This window comes from Tasmannia lanceolata, unplaced genomic scaffold (genome assembly GCF_043159265.1).
Source record: "Tasmannia lanceolata isolate RefF3 unplaced genomic scaffold, GAP_Taslan_0.1 ptg000023l, whole genome shotgun sequence".
NCBI classification, from domain to species: domain Eukaryota; kingdom Viridiplantae; phylum Streptophyta; class Magnoliopsida; order Canellales; family Winteraceae; genus Tasmannia; species Tasmannia lanceolata.
Window position 1 is genome coordinate 16,877,271 of NW_027518700.1, and position 23,577 is coordinate 16,900,847.

General features: G+C 38.2%; 1 protein-coding gene across 3 annotated transcripts; it reads right to left on the reverse strand.

Annotated features, from left to right (window-relative positions):
* Positions 1–1,701: 1,701 nt before the first annotated feature.
* On the reverse strand, positions 1,702–22,492 carry LOC143856264 (Pseudouridine synthase family protein). Of its 3 annotated transcripts, none has more exons than XM_077366432.1 (10): positions 22,219–22,492; positions 21,725–21,830; positions 14,588–14,784; positions 14,047–14,192; positions 13,173–13,264; positions 11,690–11,892; positions 10,995–11,064; positions 10,826–10,888; positions 9,574–9,762; positions 1,702–1,989 (listed from the first exon to the last, which is right to left on the reverse strand). In XM_077366432.1, exons 1-9 carry the CDS (start codon positions 22,356–22,358, stop codon positions 9,577–9,579), a joined length of 1,203 nt encoding a protein of 400 aa, XP_077222547.1. In that variant the 5' UTR covers positions 22,359–22,492; the 3' UTR covers positions 1,702–1,989; positions 9,574–9,576. The 3 variants fall into 3 exon arrangements, with proteins under 3 accessions (XP_077222547.1, XP_077222545.1, XP_077222546.1); XM_077366430.1 differs by having other exon boundaries at positions 11,690–12,027; positions 22,219–22,491; XM_077366431.1 differs by lacking the exons at positions 1,702–1,989; positions 9,574–9,762 and adding an exon at positions 9,782–9,880 and having other exon boundaries at positions 11,690–12,027.
* Between the last annotated feature and the right edge of the window lie 1,085 nt (positions 22,493–23,577).

Sequence of the window (23,577 nt, forward strand, 5' to 3'; positions counted from 1 at the left end):
TTAAAAATGAAAAGACAAGCCGAGTTTTTGCAATTATTAAAACATGGTAGTGCAAGCATCAGTAGCCTAATATAATGGTAATAATAATATAAGGGAAACATGATATTTCTACCACCCCCCTTTTTTAGCATTTTCACCCCTTTCCTAATTATCTTTTAAAAGTTGTTAGAATCCCGAGATACTCTCAACTGACACTCACAGAGTCACAGAAATGGTTAATAAAGAATGGAGTGTCATTATCCTAACTAGATTTTAGCACTTTCAGTTAAGAGTGAATGATCTCAACCTTACATATGATAGAAAGCGATGGCCCACTCCCCAGATAGGGCCAACAGAATGTATGGTCATCATCAAATCATATATCCATGTGTATGAATTTGGGAGAGATGTATTGTCACCATTTTAATGTATATTACTACTGTAAACCATATGTAGAAATCCCCCCTAACATTCTTAATAGTCCAAAAATTACCACTTTCTTAAATCAAAAGCGAATTTTCAGAATTAATCCAGACCTTTCCGACTTCTAAATAAATTTGAGGAATAACTACACGATTCTTGTATGTTATTTGCATATCTCATGAGAAATTTGAAATCGTATTCCTAATCTTGCAAACACATGCACTTACGCATCCCTTCGGGCAGTTTGGATTGCAAGAGAATTAGGAATGTAAAAGATGGGTTTTTTTTTCCATCAAATGCCTGTTTATAGTGTTTGGTTTAGAAGAAAAGTGATTTTTTTATACAAGGGGAATTCCTGGTTGGGCCCTTGTCAGCTGATGTGGTAGCCGATTTCCCCTACCTTATTTTCCTTTTATTTTGCAATGAACAGAGGGAAAATCTCTAAAAGCTTAAGCTTTTGTTGGTTGTTTGGACATGGAGTAAGAGCTATTGCCTTACAACAGGTTTTGGGTTCAAAACCCAACAACTCCTTGATATTAAAAATTTACGTGTATGGCCAACCCAAGAGGTGCCACACTATCTCTAAAAGATTAAGCTTTTGGAGTAATTGCTTAAGGCATAGATGTAGTTGTTTTTGAAAACCCAAAAGCATGTTGGAATCGGAAAATGTCGTAAACATATTTCCATTCCATTCTCTTCTTGGCGTCCAAACAGATCCTCATGTCTTATTAGGTGAAGTACATCTGTGGTAGATGTACAAGTAAATATAAGAACATGTACATGTTTTCCAAAATTTTCCATTAGTACGCTATTTGGATTGCAGGAAAAACATTTCAGGCAGGAAAACAAAATCAAGTTTTTGTTTTTCTTTCCACAGTTATTTTCACATTCTAATAAGGATATCTTCATTATTTCAGTTAGTTTTCTTGTTCCAACTGCATAAACAAGTCTTGTATTTTTAGCTAATTTGAGGGGAAGATATCTGATCTTTCAAATCTTTTGGTTAGCTGTAGATAGCTATGAATCGCAACAGCCTCTCAGCCAAATGAGGAGAGGATTGCCATTATCAAAACAAGGGAGTGTGCATATTATCTCTCTATTTTTATTTGGTAAGTGATACATTCACTCCTTTTTTACTTGCGACATCCCCTCTAGCATTTATGACTATTTTACACTAGAGGGGGCTGTCCCAAGAAAAAAAAAATAAGGCGAATATATCATTCCCCTTTTTATTTTTGTTTGCTGTTTGTTGTTGCTGTTACTTGAGGTGTAAGTTATTTTATCTCGAAGCCATTCAAAAAAAACAAAAAAAAAGTCATTTGATCTTGAACATTCACGTTACAGTGTAGATAGTTTTCTAGTAAATGTCCTTTATCTTCTGAATCATTTTGTTGGGAATTGTGGATTCCCAGGCAGCATCAAGTTGGTATTAAAGCACAACAAAACTTGTGATTTTCATTGGTTTCATGGCTGGTCTAGACCAGGTTCCGGATCCCACCAGTTAAAGAGGTGCTTTAAGGGCTCTTGAAGGTGGTTAGACCAATACACAGTATTGTGTTAACAGCTGAAATGTTTCTATCTTCATTCCTACCAAAATGACAAAAAAATCGAAACGTATACCAAATCAAAATCATATGTGCATTAGTGGTGTACAATATCAGTATGTGTTACATAAGGGAAGTGATATATCCGCCCCTTTTGAGTAATTGGGGCACCCAGCAGCAGTGTTCGTGGCAATCAGGCCCAATGAATCCTTATGACGTGAAGTACATCAGCCCCCCTGCAGTCATTGATACACTGCTACTGGCTGTCCCAAGTAATCAAAAGGGTTGGATTTATCACTTTCCGTTCATAATTATATTTATATGAATTACATGTGAAATGAGGTGTATATAATGTGCATACATGTTTATATGAATTACAAATGAAATGTGGGTATGCACTAATGCACACACATGTCACTAGGTGTTCGATATTAGTAAACCATTATGGATGGTTCTCTTGTTTATGTTTATGTGATGGTTTCTATATGTGTTTGTTTTTATTCTAGCATTGCATGAAGTTTTACCTTAAAATTATATCACTTGCATATGTTTCCATATTTTTCTGTGATTTGATGAGATTTCCACCGAAATAGAAATGCTTCTATTTTCGTGGCAACCGAACCCAAAACTAAAATCGAAATTTAAAACATTGATCATGTTACATGCAAGGATTGAAATTTCGGTTTCAGTGGCAATTTCTGTTTTAGTGAAAATTTCAGTGAAAATCTTATAATTTCAGCTGAAATTTTTAAATTTTGGTTTCGATTTAAAATTTCAGTCCCGGCCGAAATCCGAAATTTCAGTATTTCGGCTGAAATTTAAAACCATGGTTTCAGGAGAAGGTATTATGGTTACTTCGGCTGCCTTTCCCACCCGCCACTATAGGTGATCGACAGAGTAAGATCGCAGGCACCGCGATCGCTTAGGGCGAGTTCTCAGCAGTAGCAGATGACATGATGGCAGAAATCAAATAGGAGTGAGTCTCAGCTCATTCGAGATGTCTTTCTCGCAGCAAGCAGTGTTTTTAAGGCGAGGTTCCTTGTGATGAATGTGGTTGTTCGATTGACCTCGTCAAGTAGGTAGTGGAAGGTGAATAAGCAAATTGGGGGACTAGTGCTGCATCGTGTAGTTTCACCAACTCCAAGCATTCTATTACTTCTCGGAAATGGGGTAAAAGGATTGCGAAGTTCTTCGTACGGAAGCACTAACGGGAGATAACTTGGGCAGGACTTCAATCAATGAGTCCAGAATCCCTCCAAGATCCAAGAATGGTGAGGTGTGTCTCTGATAACTCGCTTCAGGAGGAGCCCCCAAAGGGCATGCAGAGATCTTACTTAAAGGTATTCACTTCTAAGGGTTGGTGCATGGGATCCTTTGAGGATTTGAAGAGAGAAGTCCCCAATTCGGAGATTTTGTCTTTTGGATTATGAGGGTTGACTAGTAGCCATCCGTGGTTGAGGTGGAGTGAAGGTTGGTTTAGGCTGATGGCCTCAAAGGTCCAGTGCAAGCAGTGTTGATCAAACCTTTCGAGCTCCTAATCTCCATGCCGGAACTAGGTTTCTAGAAAAAAAAAGACACAGAAAACCCTTGAAATGTCCTAGTGTTTCAAAATCGAAGCACAAGAAGGGAGAGAAAACTACAACTCAGAGGTGTTAAAATGGCGACCGAATCGAAGGTAGTGGCTGAACATGCCTAGATTGATCTCTTTGAAGATGTCAGATGATGATGTCAATGATGACTTCTTTCTGCATCTGAGAAGAGAGCTGGAGAGCAACACAGAGAAGAGCTAATCACCCCATTTTATCATTTGTCATGGAACATAAGATAAGCATATACAAATACTAGAAATCACTAGACTACTGTGAGGATCTTTATGCAGTATCAGAATCTTGAACTCATTCAACATTTCAGTATCTCCGACATCGTCATCGGACAATCATTATTCATTGTGCCATGTGCCTTGTTGAGGAGACGGTAAATCATCTATTCACTCATGGGAGCTTTGCCAGAGTGTTGGTCATTGATTTTGGGCACTTTTGGATCCAGTTGGGCCGTTTTGCACCTTATTGTTGAAATCGTTGAAGGGTGGGCATCTACCCCTTGGTCCTCCAGAGGCAATATTTTATTGCGTTTGTCTTGGTTGCTTTGCTCTGACTCTTCTAGAATAGTGAGAGGAACAAATGTACCTTCAAGGACCCCCCTAGGAGAGTTGATTTTTTTGTAATATCAAGGCGGCAAAAAATCAAAACGCTCCAAATCTTCCATCTCCACCCCTTGCCTAGGTACACCGCCCTATACTCCGCTTCATTGCATCCGCTTCACCAATGGGACCCGCGAAGGCCCAAATCCCCCCTAGGAGAGTTGATACAGGTGCTCAAGAGGGAAGAAGAGAAATAAGAACACAAGAACACATCTAAGAGAAGAAGAAGAAAATGGGAGCAATGTTCAACCCAATTGATATTCCATCAATTACATAAGTTAATCAAAATCCAAAATCCCCTCTAATTCTAAGCCTTTAAATAAAAGAAAACAATAGAAAATTCGTCCAACTTTCTCCACAAGCTAACTTAGGGATTAACATAACATTAATTGCATTGGAACTCACTAACTTTGACTAGCTTGGGAACCCACAGACACAGTCATCTAAAACTACCATAACTTTCTAACAACTTGTCCAATTTTCGAGCACAAATACTTGTTGGAAACATCCCAAAAAAACCTACAACTTTATAGTTTACCACTTTTGAAGATTTTGCCATTTAAGAGTCCAAAAATTAGGTAAAAAAACGGGCTACAGCATTAATGCCGGAATGCACCTTAGAACTCCACCAAAGCCACCTAGGCATGACATCGCTGCCATGTTGGCATTGCATCATCATCTCCGGGTGAGAAAAAACTCGTCCACGAGTTCTCATCAAGCTCTCCATGATAAGTTGTCAAGTCTTTAACATTGAAAGTTGGGTGAGTAATGATATTTGGAGGGAGCCCAATCTTATATGCATTGTCGTTGATTTGCTTGAGAATTCGACAAGGACCAATCTTCTTCTCCTTGAGCTTGTTATAGGAAGTGGATGGAAATCATTCCTTCTTCAAATAAACCCACACAAGATTACTTTCATTGAAAATTTTTATTCGGCGATGAGTATTGGCTGCTTGCTTGTACTTCTTGATACTTTCTTCAAGATTCTTCTTCACTTCCTCATGAATCTTTGTCATAGTTGTAGTAAAATCTTCCGCCTTCTTGTTGGACAGTGATGGATTAGGAATGGGTACAAGATCAAGATAGTGATTTTGAGTTTTATGATCGGAATTGAGAATAAACTCCCTTCAAACAAGAGATAGGATCGCAAATGCCAAAGTGCTTGAGCAACGGCATAAAATTCCACATCATAGGTAGAGTACTTATTCTTTGCTTTATCGAGTTTTTTACTAAACAAGACAATGGGATGACATTCTTGGCTAAGTACTCCGCCAATGCCCACATGAGAGACATCACAATCAACATCAAATATTTTCTCAAAGTTCGGTAAATCAAGCACATGAGCACTAGGCAACTTGTCTTTAACATGTTGAAAACTCTTTTCGGTATCCATAGTCCACTCGAACTCGCCTTTCTTCATGCAATCTGTCAAAGGGGCTGATATAATGCTCAAATTTCGTATGAAACGGCGATAGAATGAAGCCAATCCATGAAAACTGCTCACATCTTGCAAGCTCTTTGGTTTAGTCCATCCTTAGGTGACATATCTATCACATTGCCATGGCCTTCCTAGGAATATGTAAAAAGCATCCAAAGGAACTACATCGGAACAAACTTGATCGTGGTAATTCTTGCATATAGAAAATGAAACTAAACACCACTTAATAACTTTTACCTCATTACCATTCTTAAACCATGCAATCCGATAAGGCTTTAGATGTGGTTCGATTTTGAGATTGAGCTTGTTCACCATTTCATGAGATATGATGTTCTCACAACTCCCACCATCGATCAAAATGGAGCAAACCTTGTCATGAGATTTGCATCGAGTCTTGAAAATATTGGAACGAAGCCAATCATCATCGGAATCAACTTTTGGTTTGGCAAGTGCTCTTTGGATCACCAAGCTTTCTTCTTCTTCGGGTTCGATTTCCTCATGTTGTATGTCACCTTTCTCATCATATATGAGATGATTTGATTCATCAACAAGATCCTCATCATTTTTTTTCATCACCAAATTCTACCACTTGCCTCTTTGGACAATCTTTATAACGATGGCTAACTTGAACACACTTGAAACAAGCATTTGGATTGTTGGGACGATTGGGCTGATTTCCAACTTGATGTGTAGGGGCTGAGTTTATAGAATTTTTGTTGAAATGTTCGGACCTTAACTTTGCACCTCCACCATGTGAAGATTCACCTTTAGAAGAAGCATAAAGACTACAAACATCCACATACTTCTTAACACCACGACGAGCAAGCTTAGCCTCCACCTTCAAGACTAGTTGATATGCATCATTGATACTCAATGATCGGTGCATTTCCACTTCATCACAAATAGAAAAATTCAAACCATCAACATAACTTGCCACAAGTTGATCTTCACCCTCTTGAATATCATTACGATCCACAATGTTCTAAAAAGCGTTGGGTGGAGCTGGGCGGCTAACTGAACTCCCAGCGCCCAAACCGCCCAGGCGGCGCCTAGGTGTTTTGAGGCGTTTTTCCTTTTTTTTAGATAATAATATATTTTCATAATATCTTCCATTTTTTTATATAAAATACAAATACTTGAATACATAACAATCCAAACCATTTTATGCATAAGCACTAAACATTAAATAATAACAAAAAGTAAAAAACGCCCAGGGCCTGGACGGCCGCCTCATCGCCTGGGCGGCCGCCTAATAACGCTCAAACGGTGAGACCGCTTTTTTAAATGCCCAGGGCCTGGGCGGTGCGTTTTTTCTGCGCCCAGTGCCTAAGCGGCCGCCTTTTAGAACAGAGACGATCCATGAGTTTGTAGAACTCTTCGGTGTAGTCCAACACACTCTTGGATTCTTAGCATAGGTTGTTGAATTGAGAAAAGATAATTTGAGAAAAATCCAATGAAAGGAATTTCTCCTTAAGCCTTGACTTCATTTTCTCCCAAGAAGAAATCTTACACTTTCCTTTGTAGATTCTCATTTCTTGAACTTTATCCCACTATGTTGAAGCTTAGCCACGAAGCCTTGTAGCCACAAGCTTCACACGTTGGATTTCAGGTGTCTCCTTGTAATCAAAGAACTTCTTAATTTTATGACTCGTGACTTGACTCAACTCGTGACTCGTAAGAGTTTTTGAAAAGAGTAGAAATGTAGTTGAAAAAAATATCATTATATCTCAAAAGATGAAGCATGTAAAAAAAATATAACCAATTGCACATAGATAAAGCACTAAGCCAAAAATATCCATCTATCCATAATATATACTAAGCACGTAACTTTCCAAATGTGATTCACGTTTTCCAGAAAAAGTTTTTCCTGGAAAGTATTTTTCCCGGAAAGCATTTTTCCCTACATCATGTTTTGATCTTTTGATGCGGTGGGGTGGGGCCCATATTCTATACCCAAGAATAGCATGGGTAGGGTCCACTATTTTACCCTTGATCCGGTGAGCCCACCAACTCTATCCAAACCCAATGATACACCGTGGGACCAACTTTTTTTTGAATGGTTTGGACTAATTATTTTACACCTCATGCTATGATGGAGTGGGGCCCACTGTCTCTACGCAAACCTATGCAGAAAGTGGGGCCCACCATTTTACCCCTAATGTTATTGGCAAGGTGGTGTCCATTGTCCCTACCCAAACCTATGCATTTGACAGGAGCCCGACATTTTACATCTCATGTTTTGATGGTGTGGGGCCCCCACTGTCTCTACCCAAACCAGTGCAGAAAGTGGGACCCACCATTTTACCCCCAAGGTTATTGGCAAGGTGGTGTCCATCGTCCCTACACAAACCTATGCATTTGACAGGAGCCCGCCATTTTACATCTCATGTTTTGAAGGCGTGGGGCCCACCATTTTACTAGTAAATAACTACATGCTTGTAACTTGCATGAACAAGAATAATTAAGTTTTAAGTTTCTACTTCCAAGTTTTCAACCATCAAAGCAAGAAATCCCAGGCCCAACGACTCGATTCGACTCGTAAGGGTCATAGTTCTTTTACTGGACTCAGAGCGACTCGTAAGAGTCACCAAATGACTCGTAAGAGTTTTCGACATAGGCGACTCGCATGGGCGACTCGACTCGAAAACCTGGTGACTCGACTCGACTCGAGAGTTGACTCATACGACTCGTAAGAGTTTGACAACTATGCACCTAGACATGACATGGCCGCCATGTCGGCAGTGCATCAAGAGTTTATACCACTAGCAGCAGATTTTATCGGCCATTTCAAAAAAAAAAAAAAAAACAGCAGATTTTATCGCCCATTGTTAATTGGGTGGTGGTCCTCCTAGACTAGTAAGGGATTTCAGCGTCCTCAAGTTGACATTGTTGGGATGACATCAGGCTGAGCAACATCACACTGGACAAGCATTTTCCTAGATGCCCCCACCCCCTTTCGGTGATGAAAGTCACTCTAACCTAGCCGATCTAGGATTTTAGTAAACTTTCACAAATAGAATTAGATCCAGCCTCCATTTCAAAAAAAAGAATTAGATCTAGCCTTTAATCAACCATTAAATCTCATATCTAGGTTAAGCTTAATAATCCATGGTAAAATCAATCAAATCTAATCTATAAATCTGATGGTTGAGATTAACTCAATCTATCTGTCGGATTTAGTATCAGAACTATTCTAGATAATCTTCACGATGATAATAACCCACTAAAAATTTAAATTCAGAATCAACAAAAACACAAGCTTCTTAAATTTCAAACAAGAAGAGATTAATGATGAAGAATTACCTTCAGAGATGGAGGAGAGATAACTCCAAGGCCTAGCAACCCTGGAACTGAAGAGTCTCACCATTCAGTACTACTCATTCAAGCACGCTTGACAGAAAAAAAAAGTTCTAATGGGATCCAGTACCAATTCAGTGCTGGACCCACAACATCCCACTGGCTTCTCTTATTCGCTTACAGGTTTTCCATCGAAAGGAGAAGAATCAAGAGACTAAATAAGTTGTATTAGAGAAGCTAAATAAGTTGTATTGGTGATATCATACTAACATCAGTGGAGGGCACACCCATGACCGATTGCCACAAAAAGATAGGATCTCATCATTTTTGTGTTTCACACACTTCCTGAGAGATACTACAGCACTCCTAACTCTGGAGATGCTGGAAAATCTGGCGTGGATTTAAACAAAAACTATCTAGAGTTGATGAACAAACTCTTGACTTCCAACCATTGGTGGGGTTTATATTTTATAAAGTGCTTGCATTATAAAAGTGAAAAAATCCTAATCTATGAAAATTTTATTTTAAAGCGATCGCATTAGAGAATTAACATAAGAAAATGGAAGTAAATGCTGCATTTTACCAAATTAAATGCACCTCAGATTTTCATTTTTGGGAACAGCCAAAGCAGAAAAATCAAATAAATATCAAAGTTGAAAAAAAAAAGAAAAAAAAAAGTTCACCCTTCTTACCTATCATGGGATGAGGCAATTTTCTTGCTTGAAGTCTTGATAACCAACGTCCACGAGACAGAGACCATCAGGTGGAGCTGGGGGTGCCGTTGCACGTCTGCAGGTGGCATCCATCAGTTTTAGCAATGCATCATCTTCCACACCAGCTGCTGCCTCTCTAATGGATGTTGCAACAAGCACTCGAACCATCTACACGATGATCATAATAGCCATAAATAAAGAACTAATATACAGAAACACTTATCTTGAAGGACGCAGATAATTGAACAGGATCAGTTTCGATGGTACTGAACCTGTTTCTGCCTTGCTACAAATTCAAGAAAGACAAATCAGTAAAGATTTTTCTTATAACACTTGGGAAGAAAAAAATTTGGGCCCACACAACCAAGTGAAGCTCCAAAGGTAATGAGTTCTATCAGCTTAGTTATAAGTTATAACCAAGCTAAGTAGATGACCGTTCAAGTAAGGAGCCAAGGCTATTTTAAGTCTGGTAGAGGAGTTAGGCAAGGGAATCCCCTCTATAACCAAGGTTTAAAATTTCGGTTTTGGTATCAGTTTCGACCTCAGCCGAAATCGAAATTCCGGCCGAAATTCGGTAAAAAAACAATATTTCATAAAAATCCAAATTCTTTAGCTCAAATTTTGGCTAAATTTTAATATTCCAGAAAAAATAAAAAATACATTGGCCGAAATTTCGGCGGAAATTACCAAAAGGGAAGTAATAAATGCACCCCTTTTCATCACTTGGGACACCCAGCTGCATTGTACGTGGCAATCAGGTCACTTCATTCCTTCAACCGTGTATCATTTCCCTTACCGGAATTTCGGAATTTCGGAATTTTGGCCGAAGTCCGGAACAACACCGATTCAAGGTACTTTAAGTGTCGGTCCCGACCGAAATTTCAGTATTTCGGCCGAAATTTCAAACCATGGTTACAGCAATGGGCTTCTAACAGATTAGTAGCAACTAGCTAGCATACAACCGAATTATCTTTAAACCTGAAAATGTTAAGAGGGCCAGGGATTCACAAATGAGAAATTCATCACTTAATTTTCCAAAAATAGCACTTAGAAAGAACTGATGATTCCATGTATGAGAAAAGCAGGTGAAAAGAAAGTTTTCTAGTAATTTTGAAGTGGTTCTCCACAATCTTCAAAGGGTTCCAGAATTCAGAATGGGCATAGACGAGAACCACAGTACCAATTCAAAGAGCAAAAATTGTAGGAACCTTCAAAACAAACACACCATCACCTTACGCAAGAAGCGATTAGCAACAAGCTCCACACACATCACCCTCATTCCTTTCATGTGAGCCTAGAATCAACAGCACAAGCCGTTAGTAAAGACGCAAGGAGATTTGCTTGCACTTTTGGGCATTTCATGAGCACGTGTTTATACAAGTGATGGATCGTGAAAAGACCTCTTTAGCGCAAGGTAATCTGGCCTCTGCAGCTCGAGCATGGAAAATGAAACACTCCGTCGGTGGTCCTCTGGTGAATCAAGAAAAGCCAATCAGCAGGTCCACAGAAAGATCAACTTTGCAAAATCTGGTTTGTGTTGTATTTGTGAACCAAAGATGAGGTCACGGGTAGGGTGTATGATACTGTGTAAAATAATCCAAAGCTGGACTAAATTCCACAGTTGGAAACCTGGACTGAATTGGGTACATCATACACGGTTGAAGAACCTGGTATAATTGGGTCGCAACCATGGTTTTAAATTTTGATTCGGTCAAGCCTGAAACCGGAATTTCCGTAGAATCCCAAATTTCGGCCGAAATTTCTGAAATTTCGGCTGAAATTTACTTTTTCCCAAAAATTTGGCCAAAATTGCCCAAATTTCAGCACAAGTTTGAAATTTGTTTTTTATTACTGAATTTCTGCCAAAATTTCGGTATTTCGGCCGAAATTTCGGTTTCAGCTATGACCGAAACCGAAATTTTAAACTTTGGTCGCAACTCAACTATCCAGGAACATTATATGTTTTTTTTTGTTAATGGTAACTTCATTTATTAAAAACGGATCAACGCCGGAAGACCACGATGGTCAAAAAAATTAAATGTTATCATTACAAAGCACATCAACAACACTATGTATAAAGATAAGCAGTTTTTACATGCTTCTCGATGCTTTGGTGTCCCGTGCAAACATTTTGTAAGATAGAGACTTCCCTTCCAGCTGGTGTAGCAGTTGGTTGACCCTGCTTATGCTAAAGCTTCTGGGTATCTTTCTGTCATTAAACACGTCCTCATCATTAAGTGCTAGGCATCCACCATCCTTTTCAGCATATTCATCACATTGCGTTTCCAGTTCATCATTCTGCTCATAAAGGCCGAAAATATCACCTTCCTCTTTGCTGTCATTGCTAGAATCTTCCTCTCCATCATTGAGGGGGAAAATATAGAAATAGCGCCTCCATTTGGCTAAGAAATTAGGATGAAATACGCGTGATACCTATATTGCTATATGTTTATATCAGTACGAAGAAGCCATGATAAAAAACGACAACTCAACTCAACAAAGCCTTTGTCCCAAACTAGTTGGGGTCCGCTAAATGAATCCTTTAGAAAAATTTCATGAAGAATGTGAAAGGAATCTATCCGGCTCTAATCCTGGCTCTAGTTGGGTTCTTCTACGTGGATCATTTTCTTCCATTATATCCTATCCAAGGTCATGTTCTTTGTTATGTTCCTAGCTATCAAGTCTTTAATAAGAAAAATTAAAATAAAGGGGCAAGGTAAAGAAAGTATAAATGATAAGTAACTGCTTAAACAAACATGAAAAATCCCATAAACCGAAATGATCAAGAAGAGTTTGGCAATACATAACAGTGATAGATACTAACATTGGATTGTAAGAGATCGTGGAGTAAGAAAAATCAAAACGGCTATAATTTACCAATTATAAAAGATCATATACCACTAAAAAACATAATATGAATAGCAATTGCAAAAGTTTGAGGAACCTAAACGGAATTTAAAAAAAACATACAGCTAGTCATGTTCATAGAAACAGATACTTTTCAACTACTTCATCAACGCTAAGAATGATGGTAATTTTTCACAAACTCAAGCAAATATAAATTGCTCAAGGCAGTGCCTTGAAAAAGGCAAAGCAGTTGCAAGCCTTTGGAGTTAAGTCACCCAAAGCAAGGGCGAGAATGTGAGTGATCATAAGATTAGATTCATACATGGAAGCAGAAAAGTGCCGTTTCCTAAATTTTTAGGCACCAGAAGCCCTTAAGATGCACCTATACAAAATAATAAAGTTAAAATTTGGATTTATATCAATGAAACGTGGAAGTCAATACATTTAATGATTATGATTATTGGAATATCTTGGTTCTAACACGAGGCTAAAAACAAATTAATTGACTTGAAGGTGGTCTTGAAAAAATTGTGGTAGTGGTAGCCATAGGAAGAAGAAAAGGTCTAGAAGTAGGAAGAAAAGCAATAGCGAGACTTGGAAGCAAGAGTGGCACCTTGCGTAGAACATTCCTGCAACTAAGATTGGTAGCAACTGCCACAAATGCATACCACACATGGTTTTCATTTTTAAGACTCTTATCTCTCAGTATCATGAACTGAATGAAAGCCTACCTGATCGGCAGATATGGCTCTGATCTTTCCTGGTGCAGCATTGTTGATAGCATCCTCAATGTCTCCAACTTTAACATCCTTTCTCCAAGTGTCTAGAAGTAGGATACGTCACATGTAATTGAAAAATCCAAATCAAAATCATTAAAGATCTAAGTTAAAGAAGAAAAAATGAAGAGCATCCAACTAATACCCCTAACTATCTGAAGGAGGAGTTTGTCAATGACCTTCAATGTAAAACGAAACTAGCCAACACCAATTCTAAATAAGCATGAGTATTCATGGTTCGCAGATCTGAAGAAAATCTCTGGTAACAAAGTAGAGTCCCCCTTTAACAAGGAAAAAGGGGTGGGATATTTGCAACACAACCAAACAAAGAGCCCTAGTTTTCAAAACTATGTATGAAATGAAGTATGCTAGAGGCAAACCATGTGAAGAAAGGTGTATAACTGCTAGTTGAGTTCCAATGTTTTATTATCAGTTTATTCTTTAAAAAAAACAGAATAAAAAGGCACATTGAGCATTCCCTACACAAGTCCAAGCTCTAAAAATCGTACTCACCAAAATAAGAACTTTTTTTAAGATACCAAAATAAGGACTTTTAAAACCCAACAAAAACTATTCCAAAGATTTAAATAAGAATCAATAAATTTCATGGAAAAAAAAAAATCAAAGGTCCATCCTTAATTATTTTATTCCTAATTTAAAGAACCTGCAGATTTGTGCTGCATCATTTTCTTAAATGAATGGACAAAATATTTTAAAAGTCACCATTGAAAACCTAGAAAATTATAATGAAGAAAAAGATACCAGATCATCAGCATTCAACAAATATGGAGCAAACATACAATAGGATTACAGGAAGGAGTAAACTTACAAAATGAACAGACTTGCTGAAGGGCTGTCACCCCTTTGTCAGTGCGCCCAGCTACAAGAGCACAACCTTCAACTGGTAAAGATCTGTCTTTTAGCTGCTGCGCTTTTTTCTCATCAACGAATCTCCCAAGAGCTTTTTCTACCAAACTGTAAAGCCAAATCAAAGTAAAACAGTAAAAGAAATGGAAACAGTTCAATAAGGAGCTTATTCAAATACTTATCACTACCCTTAGATTATCACCATCTAAAGTGCCATTGATTGGATTTTTATTTAAGTAGCCACGGGCTTATATGAAATATCGAAATAGTGTCTCAATTAACATCCTCAAATTCACTTCACCTTGCCTCAGTTTACACAATTTAGCCAGACCCCAAGCACTGAGTTCAAACTACTATTTTATAAAAAATGACTCAGCAATTTTCAATAAAATTGGTGATTTTTTTATTGGTCCAGGCGAGTTGAACTCAAATTGAAAAACGGATTTCCCAAGTCCAAGTTTTTTATAACGATGCTTGATCAAGCTCTCATAGTAGCCACTTACCCTTGAACAGTGGTCAGACCAGGCTGCCTCTGCCACCCGTCAAAGGATCCACCATGGTATGAAAGAACGATCTTAAATGTTACTCTTGCCCATCTTCCAGTCCTATCTTTAGTAGGTACATTCACTAACTTAGTTTCTTCACATTCTTCCAAATTATAAGCACCATTTTGGATAGATGTTTCTCTGGAGAAATGCCTCTAAAATAATTATAAAAAATGAAAAATCAGATAAAAAAAACAGTATAAGAAAAATCATGCAAAATAAAAATAAAATGAGAAGGTAGCACTTTCCACATCATCTGTTTTAATGAAGAAGATCGCTAAATTTGCAAGTTTATCCACAAGCAAGCAGCATACACCAACAATATGACTAATGTAAAGGATAGTCAAGTCTGAACTCCTACACGTAACAATAGTATGGAAAGATAACAAATTTTCTGTCGGTCACTTGCTTCAACATAGAATCAAACAAATGGCATATGCAGATGAATATGGGGTGAAGGAATTTTGTCGCAATGTTTGGTCATGGAAGTATGGAACTCGCAAGTAACAATTGTATCATCCATTGAATGTCTATAATCTACATAGACTAGTCTACACTAAAATTGATGGATCGTAAGTGACCCAAGCTGTCTATACCATGCGTGTGTTAACACTTAACGCAAAACCTTGACAGATGGAAAGGCGTAAATTTAGTGACTAAAGAAGCTAATTATTTCTCCCTCAAAAGGAGTGTTGTCTATACCAAAGAAGTAGAAACATAGAAGGAAACAGAGGTCATCATTCCCTATACTTAGTATTTCTAAAGAAATAGAAACCAAGTGCTGCTAGAGGGTCTTTGTATTCTGCGCAGTCATTGCCCTCTGATGCGCACTTATTTATGTTTTCTCTTTTATTTTTTGAATGTTATTTTTGTCAATACACGCAGACGCAGACACAGACGCACACACAATCATATCTGTGCGAGTTTAGCGAGATGCAGAATCATGGAACTAATTACTATTAATAAGCATACAATGAAATCAATCAGAAGTTTTTGCAAAAGAAATCCTCTGCTGTATTTGCAAAAACAGTATTTTAGTTTGACAATTTGCAAATGGAGTCATCACGTTTGAGTAAAATTTGCAAATCAGGTCATCCATCAATTTGTGACCAAAATGCGCTTGGTAGATTTATTTTTTTACTCATAAAAGATCAAAATGTCCATGAAACTTACCTTGTAAAAAGGCCAAAATGACCGTGATGCTCAGTGATATGTTTTGATACTGTGGGTCCCACCAAATTAACTCAAACCCATGCATTGGGTGGGGCCACTATCTTGTGTCATGATTTGATGGGATAGGCCCTACGATTTCCACCCAAGCCTATGTATATGGTGGGGCCCACAATTTTACACAGCATGTTTTGATGGGGCGGGCCCATCTTTTTTACACCGATGCATAGCATAGGTCAAGAATGCTACAAAATATAGAAATGATATTCCCACACCCTTGATTCAAAACATTTTTAAAAAAAAAAAAATTGGCATATTTCATTAATATTAAGGTAGCATTCGGGACCAGGAGTCCCATCTTAAACAGAATATTAAAGAGTGTTGGCACGGGCATACCCGAAACCAATTAGAAAATACAGCAGAACAAGTCAAAATGTAGTAACCTATCACTTCTTCCTTTCTTCATTCCATTAGCAAGCTTTCTTTACAAATTCAAGAAGATTCTTTGTACACCTTCACCTGTCCCCTTCAAAAACTGCGTATAAATCTGTTCTCATAACAAAAACCAAGCTGAAACTCTGAAACTCTAAAGCAGTCACAATCCTCCCAGAAAAATTATAGCAAAGCAAGAGTATCCAGAAAAATAAGTCTAAGCAAAAGACAGAGTCTCTCAAGCCATGACTATTGGAAATTGTGTACTTCTGGATATAGACAAGTATTTCACTTTGCCATTTTAATCGTAAAAACTATCTTGGATAATCATCAAGAAATTTCACCATCATCAATCCTATAAACCGAATTTCGAAATTTTTCCCAAGCTTACAACTAACATCCTCCAGACTAACTTCAGAGAATTCACTACCATCTTCAGGCAATAAAACTAAGGAAGGATTCAACCCTAAGCGAAAGACACCAAGGCCTCTCAAGCCTAGGGGAGTCAACTTCCCACCAATCGACACATTTCTTGAAGTCTTCAAGATATTTGACTCCATTTTCTTCTTCCTTGACTCTATTCTCCTCTAATTGATAACTATTTTCCTTTCTTGCTTTTTTTCTTTTTTAAGTACTTCTGAATAGCTAGGGAGACTTACCAACTCTCTACCAGGGCCAGATGGCCCTTTAGGGTATGCTACCCTCGGCCCCCAATTTTTCAACATTCTTTCCATCCTCCTGTTCCGCACAAGCTTCCCTTCGCTCCTTCAAATCTCTGATCGCCATAGATAAAAACAGTTTCTTCGTAGCTTCTAAGTCATTATCGAAACCTATCCCAAATACATCACCTATAGTCAGGATCTCATCCAATTCCTCAGATGGCAGAATATCATTTTCTCCCTCCCCCCCCCGGCTCACTTTCCTCAACCATTTTATCTTTCCCTTTGTCTTCAACCTCCATTCCCATCCGATTTCGAATCTCCATTATCACTTCCTTATCTAAAGTGTCCCTTGAGTCTCAGGAATCCTCTAAAGAAATTGCTATCAATTTTTCTAACCTCTCTATTTCATCTGCTTTCTCTTTTTTCAATCAGAGTCGACGAGCCCTTCTCTTTTCCTCCAGGGCTTCCTTGAAGAAAGAAAGTTTGTAAATCCGAACAAAGACATCTTTTGGATTAACCGACCCAGAGACTTTCTTGAGCTCTTCTCTGTTTGCCAAGGCATCCTTCTTAAATTGCTTCCACTGCCTCTTCCAAAACCCCATTGATATTTCTCTTAGGGTGGGACACTCCTCAGACGCCATTTTCTCATCATATTCCATTTCTTTTAGGAATTGGAGGTCATCAACTTCAAAAGATAAGGCCTTCCTCTTTCCGAGAGAGCAACCAGAGGCATTCGACATTAGAGGAGAAAGGGGTTTATCAAAATCCTTCAATAAGAGTATGAATTTGGAGGCCAAAAGATTTCTCCTGGATTCTTCCTTTCTATGACAACCCAAAAGCCTCCATTTAAAGAGGGAGAGACCCCCTTTAATGGCTAATAAATGATTATCAGTTCGAAATCCTTGCCCAAACTGACCGACCCTCTCTACTCTGTTTAAATTTCCTTTCCTTAGTGCGATGACACGATACCCACTGATTTGACAGGAGTTATTTACCGGGACTCTCGACCTTCCTTTATTCTTTTTGTTTCTATTAAAGAATCGGTTTTTAATTTTCATTCCCCTAATCACTGATGCCGACTGCAAATTGGATCGTCAGAGAGATCTTTCCAGGAGGCTTTTCCCACGCTGGTACAAGATTTAGATTTTAATGAAGTCTAACTCATACCCTTCATTAGTCTGACATCCATACCGATCAATGATGGTCGCTTCCTTTTTGGTTTTACAGACGACTCCTTTCCCAATGTGGAAGATAATTCAAAACCTACAGCAGGCCCGTTCAACGTTCATTTACCAAGGAAATTACCGGAATACCTTGAGGGGTGCTTGACAAGGGCCCAATCACAGACAAATCTTTCTCCGGCGATTTCTCGTCGGAAGTTTTAATTTCGGGGGATGAATCCGAGGAGACCCCTAGCGCCGGCCGATCACTGAAGTGATTAAATTCCTCACCTTCCATCTTAACTCCCACCGGGTAAGTAATGGAATCTACCAAAAGATTTATGAAAGATGGTAGGCACTTCCGAAGTGAAGTTAAAACCTTAACAGATGCGAATTCTAAGCAGTGATCATGACTGCCATACATCCGAGTTTCTAGAACTTGTCCAAATGCTGACCCAAAGCCTCCATCGTGGATTCTAACCAGGCATGCAAAGGTATATTATATAACTTGAGCCACATTGATCTTGCACCAGCATTGAGAGAGGGAAACCACTGCTGGAGGGAGACAAGATACCCACCCAGCGCATTACCACCACGTCTTGAAATGTCTTAGCCCAACTCCAGACCTCTTCCGGCAAGGAATTATTTCTTAATGAGCCCACCAAGCAGCTTTTTAGGGTTCTCAACCTTTCAGCTACCAAACTGTTGGAATAGAAATCAATGGGGCTTTGTCTTCTACTGCAGGGGAGTTATCCTCCTTGGGAGCTACCTTAGGAATCCAAGATTTTGTCGTCCCAACATTTGGGTTGATTTTCAACCCAAAGCATTTTTTGCAAACAGAGCGAGTACCAAAATTCCTATAGTTGCATTTCAAACACTTCTAGTCGCTCCAACTTTGATTTAAAGGATTTGCTCTCCCACGGGGCCTTCCATTTCTAAACTCGAAGCGTGTGAGCAACAAGTCCAAGTCCTCCTGGCTTCCCAAAGAGCGGGGGCTGGGTCTAAGGGGGAACCTAGAAGATCCCTCCCGAAACCACCCTTGGATTACCACAATCAGGGTTCTCCGGCAACAACTGGATAAAATTCCTTGACTACGAAATGCCTCCTGTGCTGAGTAACCACTTTCTACTAGATCTAGAAAGGAGACTGTTGCTAAGTAACCACTTTTTACTAGATCTAGAAAGAAGACTGCTACCTGATCAAGGTTGATACCACAGACACATCTAATGGGATTGGTATTGTCCAAAACCGACGGGGGGGTTACCGGCCAACGACTAAAGTATTCCCTAACTGTCATCCCTTACCCGTTCCCTCCCCACGCCCACATAACCACTGCTTAAAAACTCGGATTTAGACAGAACTCAAGGTAAAATCGAGTTGACACCAAAAAAAAAATTTGAGTGTCATGGGCATTTTGGTTTTTTTACAATTTTTGAATTTTCACATATAAGGACATTTGGGTCTTTTTTGAGAAAACAAATTGAGTTAAAAATCTACTATGGGTATTTTGGTCACAAATTGATGGCATGACGTGATTTGCAAAATTCACCCAAATGTGGTGACTCTATTTGCAAATTGTAAAACTAGAATATTCTTCCAAATAAAGCAAAGTAGAAGATTTGTTTTGCAAAAAAACCCAACAATAAATAAAGTGAAGTCAACAAATATGCATTCAATTGCAATCTTAAGAAGTTACATTTTGAAGAGGCAACATGTTGAAGCATAGACTAGAAAGGATAGCCAATGGCATAATCAAGCTGATTTCCAAACAATTGATGAAGCACGGAATTCCAACATGCTCTAGAGTACTAATAATACATAACATATAAACAGATTAAAAATCCTTATATGGAGCATTCATTTGGCATATATCATAGAAAATAATATTCCATCTCACTCCTAAATGGAGAAAACCACAACAATTAGAGAGAAGAGATGTTGTCTCCTATGGTGAGTCAGATTGGCATTGGACGAAACAGGAGAGCAAAAGCTTGGGGAAAAATAGAAGCTCCATCCTATGGTCACGGCATCTATTCCTCATAAAATGCATTTTCTCATTATCCACGATATAATAATTTTCTATTTTTCCATTAGAAGAAGTGAAATCTTACAAATTAAAAAAAAAAGATAACTACAGAAAAGAGAACAATCACCGACAATGCAAAAATCAACTAGAAGTGTGTATACCCACCAAAACAGATTCTATACACCAAGCATGCACAACCGGAATACTACAGAATTACCATTAGTGCCTTATTATGCAAGGGTGACCAGCTTTTTTTTAATGATCAAGGGTGGACCTTACTGTCAAGGTTTTAAATCTCGGTTTCGGTTTCGGTTTCGGTCATCACCGAAACCGAAACGTTTCGGTTTCGGAACGAAATTTCGGACGAAATCTTGTAAAAATTTCACCGAAATTTCCGAAACGTTTCACCGAAATTTCCGAAATTTCACCGAAATTTTGTACTTCACCGAAACGTTTCACCGAAATTTCCGAAACGTTTCACCGAAATTTCCGAAACTTCACCGAAATTTTACCGAAACGTTCGAAATTTCCGAAACGTTTCGGCGAAGTTTGGTACTTTTCCGACTCACAGTGAATTTCGTTTCGGTTTCCACCGAAACCGAAATATTTCGGCCGAAACGAAACGTTTCGGCCGAAATTTAAAACCATGCTTACTGTTTCCTTCCCCAGGACTATGGAAAATAAGACTGACCTCATAATTCTTTAGAATAGATGCTATCTCGGAGAATTGAGATAGGAATCTCTAAAGAGGAAGTTTCCATTTTGAGCAAATTGATCATCAATTCAGGTACTTTCTAATGTCCAGTAATTCTAAAAATCTCTCGAAAAAATTTACACTGCGCGATAACCCTATAACTAATGCATTTATCATAGTTTTCCATATGTCACACAGCCATTTTAGTATGCTTTACATGGCCTTCTTCTTCTTTACTTAAATCAGAAAACAGAATGACACTAATATTAAGTTGTATGTAGGAAAATTAATATCCATCAGAGATCAACAACTCAACTCAACTCAACTCAACAAGGCCTTTGTCCCAAACTAGTTGGGGTCGGCTAAATGAATCCTTTAAAAAGATTTCATGAAGAAGGTCAACATTCCTAGAAGAAAAAAAAGTCTCAGAATAGCTTCAAGAAATCATTTCCAACAGAAATATAGCACCATGTGCTCCATGTATTGAAAGTGTTCTTCATCACTCAATAGCACAAAGCAGGGGTGAAAAGGATTTGAAGAAAGGGAGAAGGGGAGTTGTGGTAAGGAAAAATTCAGGAAGTGAGACCACTTAGGAACCGTTTCCAAGTCACATTAGAGAATTGAAATTATGTAAATATATTTAATAAAATACAGTGACTAACTAGTTGAATGGTTGCATATATCGAACTTATATTATTCAAGCATGCAAATGGCAAAGACCATAAATACCACACATATATGGAGTTGAAAGCATTCTATGTGAAACACACATAAAGTAACGATTTACATGATTTACTCGATTGTCACCTATGAATTTGTTAAGTACGTAAAAAATTATCAAAGAGAGACAGAGAAGCAAAGAGAGTTTTGCAATATAATGGTGGAAGAGACTTGCAGTATAATGGTGAAGAAAGATTTTATTTACAAGATGAGAATCTACGTGTGACCTACCTCAGTACAAAACAAGCTAGATAGTGAAAAATGCCCATTGACTATACTAGAATAGAAATCCAAAACTTGTTGCCATGGTCTCCCATACATGAACTCATAACATTCCCTGCCAAAATAGATAGAAAGAGATTAGGATCAAAACAAGGATGAGAGAGAGAGAGAGAGAGAGAAGGATCTTCTTCAAAAATCTAGGGTTTTGCAAGTACAGCAAATGATTGTAAAATCCTACATGGATTATGGATTTTAAACCTAAAACCTGGGTTTTAATTGTGCAAATAAGGTGTGTTACAACTCAATCTTTTAAAATCCAGATTATAGCGTAAACCAGATTAGGGAGTACACAATCTAGGTTTTAGCTGGTAAAATAATAAAAATCCATGTCTAGGGCAAAACATAGAATGAGAAAGGAGATAGAAAATGAAAAGGAAAAAAAAATGTAACAGTGAGAGAAAAGAAGAAGAAAATCAAAGAGAAAAAAAATTAGGGCGACGTACCTTGCAGTCCAACGCGCGTACTTGCAGGAATCGGTGTGGTTGTAATGTAAATAAACTTTCTCTCGGGTCTGATTTTCCATGGCAGGGCTTCGAATTCTCTCTCCCGTTGTAAAAATCTTCCCTCTTACGCACATCAACATCCGATCGTCTTAAGCTCGTCGAGAAACTGTTTACATCGCCGGAACTCTTCGATATATCAGCCGAAAGGAAGAGAGAATTGAGAGGCCGGGAAAAGAGTGGTCGTGCAATGTAAGTCTTCTGCTCTGCTTTATTTGCAAAAACGACTTCTAGTTTGAAAATTTACAAATAGAGTAATCACGTATTCAATAAATTTTGCAAATCAGGTCATGCCAACAATTTGTAACCAAAATACCCATGGTAGATTTTTTTTCATTTTTATTTTTTAACTTATCAAAATACCTAAGGGCCCATTTAGATACCTCATATATTGTATTTGGATTGGATTTGGAATTGATTCTTACATATAATAGCATTCTTGATCTTGTTATGCATATGTGTAAAAAAATGGACCCACCACATCAAAACATGAGGTATAAAGCCGTGGGTCTCACCCTATATACATGGGCTCATGCAGAGATTGCGGGACACCGTATCAAAATGTGAGGTAAAATGGTGGGCCCCACCAATGCATGGGCCTGAATTGAGTTGGTGGGGCCTACGCCATAAAACGTATCACTGTGCATCATGGGTATTTTGGTCTTTTTACAAGGTAAGTTTCGTCTTTTCACATGTAAGACCATTTATCCATTTTGATTAGTCAAAAAAAAAAAAAAAACTACCATGGGTATTTTGGTCACAAATTGATGGCAAGACCTAATTTGCAAAATCCGTTCAAAAATGTGATTACTCTATTGGCAAATTGTCAAAATTCATTTATTACCCGTTTGGATGCAGAGAAGATTTTGATTTGGATTTCTCACATTTGCAGCCTTTTTTGCATTGTAATTTGGATCCGATCAAATTCTTGGATTTCCAATTCAGCAATTGACAGTGAAAAAAATCAGATTTCCAAATAAGCTGTGCAAATAAGAAATTGGAAATCCACAGATGTGGCAATTTCCTTCACGCACTTTGCTCCTCAACCTCTCCCCTCCAATAGGAAGTACCCACTTCCCTCTCTCTCCCTCCCTCCCTCAGCATGAGCTGCCGGATTTATTCATTTTGTATTCAAATCATACCATTCAGTGTCATTGAAATACAGGTGTGACAACCCAAGAGGGGGGTGAATTGGTTAATTAGAAATTTTAGGCTTAATTAAAGGAAGATTAAAAAACTAATCCATTAAATTAAGCACTAATTAGTCTAACCCTTGTTCAAATAGGTATGTCAATAAAAGCT